At 30.6% G+C, this 15,215-nt stretch overlaps 1 protein-coding gene across 5 annotated transcripts in view; it reads left to right on the top strand.

Moving 5' to 3' along the window:
• The window catches only part of LOC113401865 (myb protein), a 51,748-nt gene extending 39,606 nt beyond the window's left edge, over positions 1-12,142 (top strand). For 3 of the 5 annotated variants that reach the window (XM_026641936.2, XM_064218603.1, XM_026641937.2), the window contains 9 exons: positions 109-268; positions 973-1,175; positions 1,591-1,682; positions 2,147-2,289; positions 2,712-2,858; positions 3,163-3,248; positions 3,683-3,875; positions 4,261-4,419; positions 5,014-7,426. In XM_026641936.2, the coding sequence (XP_026497721.1) occupies positions 109-268; positions 973-1,175; positions 1,591-1,682; positions 2,147-2,289; positions 2,712-2,858; positions 3,163-3,248; positions 3,683-3,875; positions 4,261-4,419; positions 5,014-5,676 (1,846 nt within the window). In that variant the 3' untranslated portion in view covers positions 5,677-7,426. Of the gene's footprint in view, positions 1-108; positions 269-972; positions 1,176-1,590; positions 1,683-2,146; positions 2,290-2,711; positions 2,859-3,162; positions 3,249-3,682; positions 3,876-4,260; positions 4,420-5,013; positions 7,427-8,759; positions 8,871-9,882 lie in introns of those variants that run through there. The other 2 variants (XM_026641939.2, XM_026641938.2) reach the window with 2 other exon arrangements.
• Positions 12,143-15,215: the final 3,073 nt, after the last annotated feature.

Raw genomic sequence — 15,215 nt, 5'->3', positions numbered from 1 at the left:
TGAACATTGATTACTTTATTAGGAAATTGAACTTTAAATTGCAAAGAAATTTAAATTTGATATTAAAGGAAGGTAATTATTATATTTTGTTATATTATTTAATTCCAGGACGGATAACGCAATAAAAAACCATTGGAATTCAACAATGCGACGCAAGTACGAACCGGAACTGCTGGACAGCTTCGAGAACATTCGGAAGAAGCAACGCTTGAAGAGATACGATGTAAACGAAGAACGTAGAGAGAAAGTCACTGTCGCTTATAATGACGTTAGTTTGCTTGCATGCTTTTTTGTTTTGTTACACGCTTTATTATTAGTGTTACTCGTATGTAAATACGATCTAATATCTAAACTATATGAAATTAAAACATGTTCCAATTCGAGAAGGAATTCAGAATGGCAATGGAACTAAAATGTCACTAAACGATTACAACAAGTTGTGAAATCCTGCTCGTGTGCCGTGACCTTCCGCTATTAGATATTATTTATGGCGTCATATAATTATTAACAGCTCATTGATTGGAATATAATAAAAATTTAAAAAAATATGCTTCATTCAAGGAGGCTTTACAAGCACTTTTAAATTAACATTTTACATGATTATAATGTAAAGAAATAAGAAACTGAGGAGTGACTCTTTTTGACCATTTCATACATTTCATTTTATTGTCAATGTTTTTTTTTTTTCAATTGTTTCGCGCTTTGTGTGAAAATTCGCATTGACTAATTAGATATTTTTGGTATGATCTATGTTAGCTAATGTAGATTTTGTCTTAAAATTCTTACTGTGTTTTATTATATGATTTTTTATAAATGAATATTATATTATCTTACAAACAAAAGTTCTTCATATCATCCGTCTAGTTATTTAATTGAAAACTTTATCTCTAAATTGTATGTATTTTTAATTTCTAATTGACTTAGAAATTCTACATATATCATAAAACTAATGAAATATTTTGTTCTTTCCAGTCTAATTGGACCGATCCATTCAACGAGTCAACACAAAGCAACTCTTCCAACACAAGTCAACCTTCAAAACAGGTGTTACACTTCAGACAGCTATTGAAGGACCAGCTGAGCAACCTACAGCAACAGACACCATCAAGGAAATCTCCAGACAGAGGGGGTTTGGTCGCTGCAGATACAGTGGAAATTGTTGAATCACCTTTCAAGTGAGTTATTTTTATCAATTAAGTACTACGATTATTGTAGTGCACTGTTGGACATAAGGCTCTCCCAATGAAACTCATTATAATTGAAGTCTAGAAGAGCTTATGTATTAAGTAAGATTTACTTTAAGACTGTCCATTGCTTGCATACCATTTTTAGACAGCACGTTAATGTTAGATTAAATTGTTTTGTCTGCTCTGATGTATTCAAATTGAATGTCAAATTATGTTAGTATTCATGTTTTATTTGCTAACTGTTGGTATATATCATATTGCAATTTATTTATTTTTTTATTATTTTAAGTAGATTTTCTTACTTTCAATGACTTCTACACTTATCATAATTAATTATATCTATTAAAGTGTGGATGACATTTTGTTTGTAACAGATGTTTTAAACATTTTAATTTCTTTACAGATTTGTAAACATAGACACGCTACCAATAAACTCTCCCATTAAGAACTTCTTAAGTCAAACATCGACAGCTGATAGCAATGATCAAAACACAGGTAAATACACATTCAAATTGATAAAATCCTGAAGTATTATTATCTATTTTAATTATCTCATTAAATAGGCTATTTGACAATGCGAAAAATGAAGTGTCAATTATTGTAATCAGTATGTATTATGAGTTTAAAAATGGTTATTTATTAACGAAAGTTGAAAATAATAATTAATTTATTCAAAAATCTCTTTATTCGTTCTCCATTGGAATATAGTTTAGTTATAGAGCTCAGCCTAAATCCTTCTCCTTATATGTTTATACTTGGCAGAAGTTCTAGCAAAATATATATACATATATATGTATAGCATTGGTTAGTTTGTATAATGCTAATATCTTTATGGGCAGATGTACCAAGTGTTTCCATTTGCACATGTATTCTTGATTTAAATATTATTTAATATTTATATTCTTGTAAAAAAAGGTTTTCTGTATATTAAAAATTAAATATAACCTTTTTTTTTTCAGTGACATATGCTGTTCAAGAGTCGGCAAAGGAAATAGTTGTACCATCGGTGTATTCTCCTAAGAAGTGCGACACGAACAGTCCGCCGCCTATATTGAGACGAGGGAAGATTAAGAAACAACAGACACTTACACCTAATCCTAATGTGAGTCGGTATCAAATGGTATCAATACTAATATCTATTATTCTTAAACCAATTAAAATATATATGTATGGTTACTCTTTTTGATTGATGGATAAATTGTCTTTCATCAATATCTGTAATTCTCTTCTAAAGTTTGAACGAAGTATTACTTTATATATTTCATACATAACTTAAGGCTATCAGATAAATCCATAGTTTGTCTAGTCGTTAGCAAGTATGACTGCGAATATCCATATACTGAGTTCAATTCCTAATTCTTATAGTTTACTTTCGTACTCAGAAAGTATGTAAACAAGATCAAGCATCTGATGTACGACACTTGCGTTTGCGCACGATTCGTTGGTATGGTCGATCAAGCCGATCATAACCATCAACTCTATTAAATACCTAATTACCTATAATCATTGACTTTTATATTTCAGACATGGGCCGAAACAATATCGAAAGCTCTAGAAGGTGCGACTCCAATCAAAGCTTTACCGTTCAGTCCCTCTCAGTTCCTGAACTCACCGGCCGGATTATCGTTTCCTGCTTTTGATTCTACACCTTTGCGACATGCTACCAATAAGGTAACAATATAAATTACATCTTTATTAATATAATGTTTAATAAAAATAAGTAAAACTTTTTGAACATTTGAAAATGGAACTTAATTTATTATTACAATTCATTTTTAAAGCGATATAATTTTTAACACCCTATATAAAATTATTGTTGCCCTATATCGTCAACATATAAATATAGAAAAAGAATGGATTTGTAAATATATGTTGAAACGATTGATATAGAATACTATTTAACAATATGAGTTTCTGGTAACAATCTTATTCAAGAAATTATTCCTTTATAAACACCATTTCCATATGTTTGCAGGAGTTGGGAGCTAGTCCGCTACTCCATACACCTACACCTGTGAACATCACTCCTGGAGGCAGTCAGCTTAAAAGCAATACACCGAAGTAAGTATATTGACAATATGATTAAATCATGTAATATTTTACTTTACCAATTTTAAAATAAATAATGATTAATAACACGTTTCATCTATGTATGTATGATGCATTGATAAATAAGGCTTGTAATAAAACGATTAATTATCGAACTGCTCCAAAGCGTGGAGTTAGTATTCTTTAATTTTCATTAAGGATTAATAATAATTACATTGTATTTTATTATATTAACATTATGTTATCTACTCAACATTCCGAACCGGTAACTTTTAATTTAATTTAATGTTGTAAAAACTACTAATCATTCAGTGCTTTATAAAGATTTTGATTATTTTAGAATAATATTAAGAATTTAAAAGTTTTAGTCGATTTCCACTTACTTGTCGATATAAAATAAGTAATATTTAACGTTTTTATTAAATATAATATGTATTAATTTTCAGAACACCTACACCATTTAAAATCGCGATGGCGGAAATAGGCAAGAAGTCAGGTCTTAAATACGAGCCTTCTAGTCCCGGTCTGCTCGTAGAGGACATCACCGAGATGATTCAGAGAGAGGGGAATTCAGAAAGCACGGTTCAGTTGAACGATTCCATGTTATCTTCTACTGCGGATCAAGAAGCAAATGTACAGGTTAGTATCTATTTAAAGAGACAAACAGTTCAATATTTTTATACTCTGATCTGGGAATGCTATGCCGTATATCTCTTTATAAGAAGAAATATTAAATTCAATGTCTTCTATGGATAAATACTATTATATCATAATAATTTTACTCGTCATTGCCTTAACAATTATGTCACGAATTATGTTTCATTTATTTGTGAATACTCGATGGTTTGTCATTTTTTTTTTTGACAATTTCATCGTGTGTTTTATAACTGTTTGCATTCTCAAAAAAGTAAAAAAAAAATTTTGGTCACGGAAAGTATAATGTAATTCCGACACGACTAACGAAAAACGAGGGCCCCCAATCGGGGCGGAGTCTCGACACGAGTTTGACGGTGCGCCTCGGCAGGTGAACGACTCGGGCATCGGCAGCGGGCGGCGCGGCAAGGAGAACGTGCCGGCGCACAAGCGCGCGCGCAAGGCGCTGGCGCACAGCTGGGGCGCCACCAGCACGCCGCACGCGCACCTGGCGCTCGTGCCCGACGTGTCCTTCATCGTCGAGACGCCGGTCGGTCCGACGCTACCGATTATTCTCTTTGCTTTATGGTGCCGGTAGGCGCCCGAGCACATGGGCCACATGATGGTAGGTGGTCACCACCGCCCATAGACAATGGCGCTGTGAGAAATATTTAACCATTCCTTACATCGCCAATGCGCCACCAACCTTGGAAACTGAGATGTTATGTCCCCTGTGCACAAAGCTCTACCACCAAGAACAAAGCCCTACCACCAAGAAATGTGCTTTTGAATCATTATCTTCTAGACTGATTTTAATTGCAATACAATCGACTACCCAACCGATTAACTGCGAAATAATAATATATACTCTTTTCTGAGCACTGCGAACTTTGTTCTTAAAAGCTCGAATTACGTTTTTGACCCAACCCGAGATTCGATGCTAGGGTCACTTATGCATTGATATGCAATTAACTATCACGAATATTATTTAAAATAAATGTTATGTTAATGTTATCCTATTCACTAACCACGAAATAGTTAATATACGATTATAATATATCTATAATGTTGTCACATTTTCCTTCTGATAATGCTAATTTTTTTAATGAAAAATAGTTATTTATTTTTATATTTATTGTTTCAGAGCAAAACATTAGCCGGTGACAGTTCAGTTCTCTTCTCTCCACCATCGATAGTAAAACACTCCCTTCTAGAAGAGTCCACGAGTCTCCACAGCTTAATGAGTGCAGAGAACACTCCGGAACCAATGAAATACGAAGAAATCGACATTGAAACGGCTATCACAGAAAAAACTAAGGTACAACACAGGTCCTTAATCCATACTAATCCTTTACCTAACACCCTAGATCCAAACTTAATACTATACGAAGATTACGAAAACACGACACAGACGGACATGCAATCGAATCCTAATATATTTAGAAATATTACTAATATCGAATCGCCTAGAAGCTTTGCTAGATTAAACGCGGAGAGATTAAGGACGATAACGTCATCGAATGAACTAGCATGTGATAACATTAACGTTAATAATATGAATACGGTCAATATAAATAACTCTAACAACGGCTCCCTGATAGCACCTAAGGAAGTACTAGCTAACGTTTTAGCCGATCACATTTATAAAGTAACCAATCAGAAGCCGTCAACGTCACGTATAGATGAAATATTGACCAATAAGATGAATAAACCGAACGATTTCGAAAAGGAAAATCAATGGTGGCAAGTAGAGAAAGATACGACGGACGATTTGTATAATGATTATTATATGTTCACTAATATGTAGTGCTATACATAAATTGAAAGTATTATACGGTACGTTATTTCTTAATAATGGAGACTACGTTTGTGATTTAATGATATTGAATCGTTTTGTCGATTTAAAATGTCTTTAGTTGGTGGTGAAGAACTATTCGTTCTAGAATCTATGGCGATAAATAATCTCTATGACTCAAATGAAGTCTACGACTTATACGGATTTATACTAAAGTATTATTTGATTATGTCAAAATAATATTGATTTTTTTTATAACTTACATGTATTAATAATTTTTGGAGATATATTTGTTTGTATATATGGATTTATCGATAAAACTGTTAGTGATTAAAATTAAGACTTAATGATAAAATATTATTAATCATATTATTTTTACGACATAATAAAAACCGATTGAAAAAATCATTAATATAAAATTTGAAATAATATGTGGACGTTATAGTTTTTGCGATATTAATCGAATATCTAAGAAATTACGGCACTTTGAATGGGAATGTAACTAATAAACTAAAACTAACAATTTACTTACAGCAAGAGTTGAAATTTAACATTATTTTGGATTGAAAATTGGTTCCAACGTTAACAGTAGAATATTAACGACTTAAAAATTGGTTCAAATGGAGGTAGTCGAATGTTTTGGACAAAACATTGGTCCCAACAACAACAGTTTTTATAACAAATGAGAAACTAGAAAATAACTTGGGTATTTCCCAATACCGATTTTTTGTTTCAACGAAGACATTAAAACTTTTTTCTGTTTTCTGAACCGTAAATACAATAACGACAAATAGATAACGAAACGGCGTTTCTTTATATAATGTATAAATGCTTCTTAATAATATAAAACTAATGTTAGTATAGATTAAGTGCACCAAATTGAAGAGATTAGGGCGTAGGCTACCAAAGATGGAAATCTTCATCAAATGAATATTTGTTTCTGAATTCTAATATATAAATTAGTTTTTAATTATGTTTTACGTTTAAATCTTATACCTCAAGTTTACCACGCACCAAATTGTTTTAGTGTTATTAGTTTTAATTATGCAAGTATTACCTATAGGCTAGGGATTGTCGACAGATTTTTACGCGAAAGTATTACGTTGTATGAAATGAAACCGGTCGATTTTCATAGCGGAAGCAAAGTTTTAATACTAACTATCCCTGTTAGGCGACCTATCCTGTCCCTGTATTTATTTATTTTAAATCTCTATTAAATAGTACTTTGCTTTGTAATTTGCATATGATTTTTTTTTTGTCATTAATTTATCCGATTCTACGGCGAGGTCGTGTGTAATGTAATTACGAAACTATTTATTTTCTGTCACATTTTTTTTTTTGTTATAATAATCGCAATTTTAATATAAATCGGCAGCTACTTAAGAGTACTTTATTTGAAATAAAGAAATGACATATTTTTACCTTTTACCCCTTTTCCCGCTATTTTTTCACCTCCCGACCTTCCCGTACAATATTGACAGGCCAGTGTTGAATCTACATTTTTTTTATATTTATTTTTTAAAAACGTATTTATTTTCTTGTTGAATAATTGTTTATTCTTTTGTTAATAATTTTATGTTTTTTTTTTTAAATTGTTTTTTAATTTATTCTGTAGTTGTAGTTTTTGTATGGCAACATTTCTTTTATTAACAATGTGTTTTTTCTGTTTTGTAGTTTAGCTGTCAATATTGTTAATTCCATTCCACAGTCCAAATGAAATCCGATGTCATTTTTTATTTCAATAAATGTATTTATTAACTTATATGTTTGTTTATTTTTACCCATCGCTATGGTTTATTTAAACAACTATTTATAATAAAAAAGGAACACGAGTTTTATGAGTTACAATTAATTTTTAAGGTATCGGAATAGTTTTTACCTTTGCTTTTAAAGAAATGATTTTTTTTTTGCATCACCTTCATTTGCACGAGTGCTAATATACAGGGTTATTGGTAATTCGGCGTATTCCCGTTAGGAGGTGATAGGGTGACTATTTGCGATAACTTGAACCATTTTTGAGTTATCACGTTTTTTAGATTTTTTCAAAATAAGTCAAAATTGTAACTTCAAAAATTTATTAAAAAAAAGTATCAATTAAAATCTATTTTTTTCTTCTGATTTATAAAAACGATTAAACACTGAATATTTTTTAATATTTAAACAATTAATTATCGGTCCAAATTTAAAAATGCGAGATGGAAAACGATATTATTTCAATATATTTTTTATATTTTTCCCTCAAATATGCCTGTAAACAAAAAAAAAAAATCATTATGAAACTTGTTCTGCAGATTTTTTTAAAAACATAATCGTTTACTTAGCTCTCCGAAAATTTATAAAAACTAGGAATTTAAATCAAAGCAACCGAAATAAAATAATCTGAAAGGACGCTGGTGGAAATTCGTATTCGAACATGACCGAATTTGTACTAAAGGTAGCTCTTTAAAATTCCCACAAAATTGATTTAATATAATAACCAATGTAAAATAACTTACTTATTTACTTAACTTACTTAATACAAATTTAAAATAAAATTTAGATACATAAACAGTTCAGTAGCTAAGTTACAATTAAGATTTAATGACAAATTTTATTTGAACTAATATAATCTCTATGATTTCACATTTTCCAATGAATTAATCTATTGATAAATGGAATATACATATATAAAGGTATCAATAATATCGCTATGTAACTGTTTTTGTGATAGTACTATCGATGATATTTATTATTTTCAAAAGTGGTAACATTGCGGTGTCCAGGTCATAGTTATTAGCGGTAGGATAATTTAAAAAATTGGCTCGGTATGAGCCACCCACTCGAAAGAGGGACTAAGCCAATGTAATCACAGCCATATGGGCTTTAATAATACTTTCTATGGTTAGCGTTGTTAGTGTTAGAAATTTTTATTGTTTTCTTTTCGTGTCAGTGTCTATGGGCTGTGTACTTACCATTAAGTACGTCACTTGCTAGTCTACTGTTCCAATAGAAACCAAATATATTACGACCAAAAAAGTTCAATGCCTGAAATAGCATCTAAATAAAGCGTTATATATCAAATACACACAATATTAAGTAGGGATTTTACATTATAGATTCGAAGGCTTTCAACTGAACCGTTGGTCGTGAAGAAGTCAGCGGTACGTTCTATCAAATTCGACCAAGATATACCGGACGGTGCGAACGAGGAGAAACCTCTCATATTGGTTTGTATTATAGTCATTATTAACTGAATTCAATAAATTAAGGTAGTAACAACACGTCACAGAATAAGTAACATATTAGGTTTGTAATGACGCAACGTGACGCAATCCACATGGGCGTGCGGTGACGATTACACTGACGTCGGTCGTCGACGGTGTTCCGTTATGTCCACATCCACGTTGCGGCCGCGCACACCCCGCCCCGCGCGAAACCTATTTTTTTTTTTTCATAAACACTCCCGAGACTAGCGGTGGTGTGATCCCCTCAAATGTTAATTTTTAAGTTGATACTGTCATTGCGTGGCTACAAGGGAGACAGCTGAAAATCAGCAGAGGGATAAAAATCCCTCATAGCCTGAGCTGTCTCCTTTTGACTGCCCACAAGTGTCATATTCATTATATTTAATTATTTTTTCTTTATTATTATGTTGTTTTTATATCCATTTTTGTATATATATTTTTTTCTTTATATGTGTGTATGTCAATAAATGTTTTTTCTTTCTTTCTTTCTTTCTTACTCTAGGATCGATTATGACATATAACATACTGTATATATCATACTATCTTGTGCTTAATTAGTGTTTATAATTCATTTCCTAATTAAGTAAAGTAAAACGTCATGAGCAAATGCATTATGTCGGATGATATTCTGCCACGGGTGTATTAACCGACCCTTAAGTGTTGTGCACTTCTAAAATTCTCTTCTCTACATTTCTAACAAAGTCTGTTTGTTTCCAAAAATATTTTATTTGAGATATTTTTTAGAAAAAACAAGGCAAGTTATTAAAATTTGTGTTTTCTTTTCTTTCTATTTCATAACCGCCTCATGTGTAGTATTCATGTTTTGATAATGTTATTATTTAATCAGCATTTCATGTCCATACTATGCCACGACTTCTTTCTTACATTTCAAGAATTACATCTAACATTTATAATAATAATTGATTAATTTTGTACAGTACTGTTTTTAAATTTTAATTAAAAAAGGTTTTAATGGATATATTTTTAATTTCAGACCGACAATAAATGGGAGACATTCGCGTGCGGTAAGACACAGGATCAACTTGATTTAACAATGTTGGCTCATCAATATTTAAGGAAAACTGCATTAAAACCACGTTCCCTCAATTTTTAACGTACAATCAGGTACAAAAATGATAAACGTCAAATTAAAACAGTCAATATAGAACCTTATTAGTTTAAAATAAGAATTACAATCCAATAAAAATACGGCATTTTGTTTGAACTCTTGGAATGTTAATCTACATATCGAAAGAAAACTATTATTAATATAAAATCAGGCTGTACTTGATATAGACAATAGTTATTAGATTGAAAGTGTTACATTTAAAGTAATTTGTTTTGTGATTTGTTATTTAAGTTACAATAATATTATTTTTTGAACAACGTTGCGTCAAAATGTCAAAGAATATTATAAGAAAAGACTATCAGTTTCTTTTAAAAAGTCCGTTTAATTTGGTCAAAAAAGTATCAATTCAATTATTCTAAACAAATTTTAATTTTATTAAAGAAAGCCAACAGAAATATAAAGATTGTATTAAAAATCATAATTCATTTTGGGAAGATGTTGAGAAATTATATATATACAGGACGGAAGTTTAAGATAAGGCAAGGACTACACGGTTTAAACCGTGTCTGAATGACCATGAATTTGCTTAAACACAATCTGCAGGTTCTTATTTTGAAATGTTATTTTTCAAAACTTACAATTAATCAATAATTATTAAATATACAGTGAAATCATTACAATCTTTTTGCCGTTTGTCTTGCTGACCGTACTTTTTTCTCAACGTCAACGAATGATAATTGAACGTATTCAAAATTATTGCTCTTACAACGTCTTTTGTTGGTTTAGTGTATAAATAGCTATTTCAAATGTTCATTCTGGATTTAAAAAACGTAGTAGACAATGAATAAAAAATAAACAACGAGAGCTTAAGCTCCAAGTGATTTTGTAAATAAAAATAGTGTGATTTTAGTTTATAAATCTTAATTTAAAACAATGCCTGTGTCGCAGCCAAATGATTAAATTAGCCATTCAATAAAATGGCTATCCACTTTACTAAAGGCACCGTTCAACAGGCGGCCTGAATGACATCAGTCAAATCTTGTGTTTATGGAATAAGGACGCTTCTGAAAATAAGGTTGTTTATAAACTCGGTGGCCTTTGGGACTACGGGATGTGCAGCATTTACTTTTCATCTTGGGTTTTTTAAAAAACACTAGGGGTGTGTCTAGGGGCCAACAGAATGTGATTTATTCCATAAATAAAAAAAAAAATGAGTAGCAAATGAAACCTATTTTATGAACGGAAAATGAATTTGTTGATGTCGTTAAGACCGCTGCTTGAAAAGCGTTGTATTAAGCTAAGCGTTTCTTTGAATGGAAAATTTAATAATTTGATTGATACGTATATTAAGTATATTATTTAAGTAACAGCGATTGAATTATTTAAAAATAAACAATGTCAAAATTAATTACGTTAACTAAAAAAAACTTTGCAATGTCAAATAAATCTTTTATGATGCAAGTCTTTGGAAAATTATTCCAATTAATAATCATATAAGAATATTGGAAATTTAATCCAATATATAAACAATAAAGAAACAATGTTCTATGTTTTAAATTAAATGTTAAATCTGTGCCTGGAATCCAGATTATACAAATATTTCTTTGTATTGGATTTGATTAGAATTGATAAATTCTATTGATACTTTGTGATTTTAATTTGTAACTGAAATTACTACTAATGTAAACTTTTATAAGCTGTGTCTGTGTGTCATATGTTTGATATAATTTGTGTTAGTTTTGCTAAATGTAATTCGCATTTCAGATTTATATAACGATCTTCTGTTTAAAGTTTTTTTTGTAAGAGTTTATTTTTCTATGTAATCCGTTCAAATTTTGAATTTAAAAGAGAAATTGCCCATTTTTTATTTAACTTTTGTAATATATTTCCTTTTACTAAAATTTAAATTTATAAACTATAATATATGGTTAATTTTGTTTTGATTTAAGACGGAATTGTCTTTGAGAGTTTTAAACATCAAAAAATCTAAAATGCTGTTTCGATTTTGATAATGTTGGTTTTATAAATAGATATACTATTTTAAGTTTAGAATATTAAGAGTAAATTATGTGTAGAAAGATTTAATTATAGTTTTTTAAGGCAAAGTTTTACATTGTGACAAGAATATTGTATGTTATTGTAAATAGTTTGTTTTAAGGATGTGGAAATAAAGGATTGAGTATAAGTATGTATTTTTATTGATTAGATTTTTAAATTAAAATTTACTCTGCGTTTAAATTAATAAAAATTTATTCAACTGACTGTATTCATGGTATGGTTTTGTAATCAACTCGTTTCGTCTGTCTAGCTCCTTATAAGGAACATCACGGGTTCCAGATAGTGTGTCCCAGTTCCTTATAATAATAGTTATTGTGTTTTTCCGTGAATAAATTTTCAGTAATAGTTCAAGCAGATTCCGAGTTACATAGGACGAACTCCGAAAGTGTTTATTAATTTATATTTTATTTTTCAATCAATAAATTCTTAATATACAGCATTGACTTGTGATGCCAGAGTTAAACTCCCGCGCTTTAGATAACAAGTTGTTGGCACGACAAATCTCTTTAGTTTGTACCATCAGACTACAAAAGTCACGTGACCGAAGTACTTGCACTGTCTCTAAAATAGGATATATTTAAATCGAACGTGAAAGATAAACAAACTTTCCATTAACGTATTTCAAGGTATGCTATTAGCTTTGTTTTATGATGCAGTTATCAATTAATATATATCTATTAATTAAAAAAAAATCCAAATTGAAAGGCAAAATCTACAATTCCATTAGACCTGTTTTCATGTATGGATCGGAATACTGGGCCGTGAATAAGGAAATAAAAGAAATTGCATATAGCAGAGATGAGGATGTTGTGTTGGTTGCGTGACTAACGAGAATGAGAATTAGAAGCGAGTATATAGGAAGAAGCTTGAAAGTAAATAGATTAGGATACGAACATGAAAAAAAATACTTCCACTTAACTACTTATATCAACTTAACGTCTTGGTATCAAATTCGATTAGGCATCTGTGCCTAATATATGTATATATACATAATGATAAGATATATAGATTATATAACTAATAAACTTTATTAGGACTTTGCGCAAGCTCGTCTGCGTAGATATCACCTAATCACACAGTCTGCCGTCAACTGTACTTAGTACTGTTTTGTTTCGGTTTGAAGAGTGAGAAATTCACTTTAACTACAGGCACAAGGTTCTCGAGGTTGATGGCGCATTGACTATAGAACAAATTAATCTTTCTAACAGTATCCATGTATATGGCAGTGGCCAAAAGATACATTTGATTATTGAATGAAATATGGATATATTTTTATTAATACCGGAATATACGGCATAAAAGATACTCTCATGGAACGATGGGATGGACATGACCGGAGATAGATCAGGAGTAGGGTCAACTCAACAGCTTTATATCTCCGTACTGCGATTGAAAATTTCTTGACGTGTAATAAAATAAACTCAATGGCACCTTTCGGTTTGGCTCGGTTACCACAGAATCTGCGGACGCTTAAGCCAGCCACAAACTCAACAAGACAGTTTAAAGATGCGATACAATTTTCCCATAAACACGCTGAGTTTCAATCTCAATTTACGTAAATAAATTGTGATCAAAGAATCAGCTAAATCGAATGCTTTATATTATTTACTAAGTAAATCTTAAACGTAAACGGTTAATTAAGTGCGTGATACACAGTAAGTCAAACGCCTTGAATAACTACGGTCTGCCTCCACCTAAAACCCATTAGCATGAAGCCGGATTAAGTTGCTGATGTATAGATGTCGTTATTGCCTGATAGCGGACGGTGTAGCGGAAAGCGGAAGCGGTTTGAAGCGTTATTAAAACAGAGTTACTGTAACAGTAACAGACTCACATGAAATAGAAAGGATATTTATTGGCGCTTATACAATACGGATAAAATAAGGTTAGATCGAAGACCATCTCACAATTTATATATTTTCTCATCGGTCTCCGAGTCTTTTGGATCGTATTAATAATAGAAAAAATAATAGACATTTTCTCATATAGATCATATCTCTTTTATATGCAATAATACAGATAATAAATAACGTAAAAGAAAAAAAAAACGTGTTTGTCTCGGGACACCCGACAGAGGAGATATCTTAAATTACCCCTACCGAATGCGTAAGCCAGACAGACTGGCGCCGTAACGCGTTACGTAACGAAGCGGTTTACCGTCCCATAAGAAGTTATTAGTTCAAAATACAATAACAATCATAAAAATTGTCTAATTATTTAATGTAACTGAGTTCAACAAACTGAATACTACACAATAAGAGCAGTTACCAGAAATATCTGTGAGATACGGTATCAAAGCGTATTAGTATGAGTCCAAGTGTCCCCGCACTTTTCCCGCTTAAAACTTCTACAGTCATAAATGTGTAAGAACGACATACATTCAAATAAATCTTAAAATTTATAAAAGTAACAATGCATATAAATTCTGAGCTATCTCTTCAATTCAATTCTTAGTTTAATGGCTTTTAGTTGTGCGAGCTATCTCTTATAAGTAAAAATGTCAACGCGTCAACGTTCAACGTACACAGATAAAATTAAGGACATCTTACATACATCGAAATTAAATTCTAAATTTATACATACTATACCTAAACAAAATAAAGATTATAATATTTAATAAAAACAAAATAATCATTAATTAAATAGATCAATAATATGTAACTATCAATATTTTTTAAATATTTATATAATATAATTTTATTTTAAATAATAAAAATGAAATCAACGAATGAATCAATGGAATTGAATGATAATGAAAAGTATAGTAGGTAAATATCTAACGATATTAAGAATTATATATTAGGATTTATAACACAGGAATGGCAATAAATGATCCATAAAACTTACTCTCCATTACGCATCACTATATTAAAGACATCTGAGCATTATCGCCTGCCAAAAGTTTTTTTTTTAAATATATGCACTTTAATTGCTTATTAACCGTTGATAAAGAAGACAATTGTGTTAATATAATATTATTGTTATACGTTATTATTCAATTTTTACAAATAACACCAGAACGATTTCACATTTTTTAATATTTTCGATTATGTCTTAATATTAACCGTAATTAATATTAGTAAACGAACTAAAGCTTGTAGCGATAAATATTCACTGTATTATCATCTATTTAAACATATAACGCTAGATCGGATTTCTTTTATTGTGGTATTACGATATTATCGGCGGTATTTAGCTAT

This window comes from Vanessa tameamea, chromosome 23, assembly GCF_037043105.1.
Source record: "Vanessa tameamea isolate UH-Manoa-2023 chromosome 23, ilVanTame1 primary haplotype, whole genome shotgun sequence".
In the NCBI taxonomy this organism is placed as follows: domain Eukaryota; kingdom Metazoa; phylum Arthropoda; class Insecta; order Lepidoptera; family Nymphalidae; genus Vanessa; species Vanessa tameamea.
Note: the sequence above shows the minus strand (reverse complement) of the source record. Positions and strands in the feature narration are given on the sequence as shown.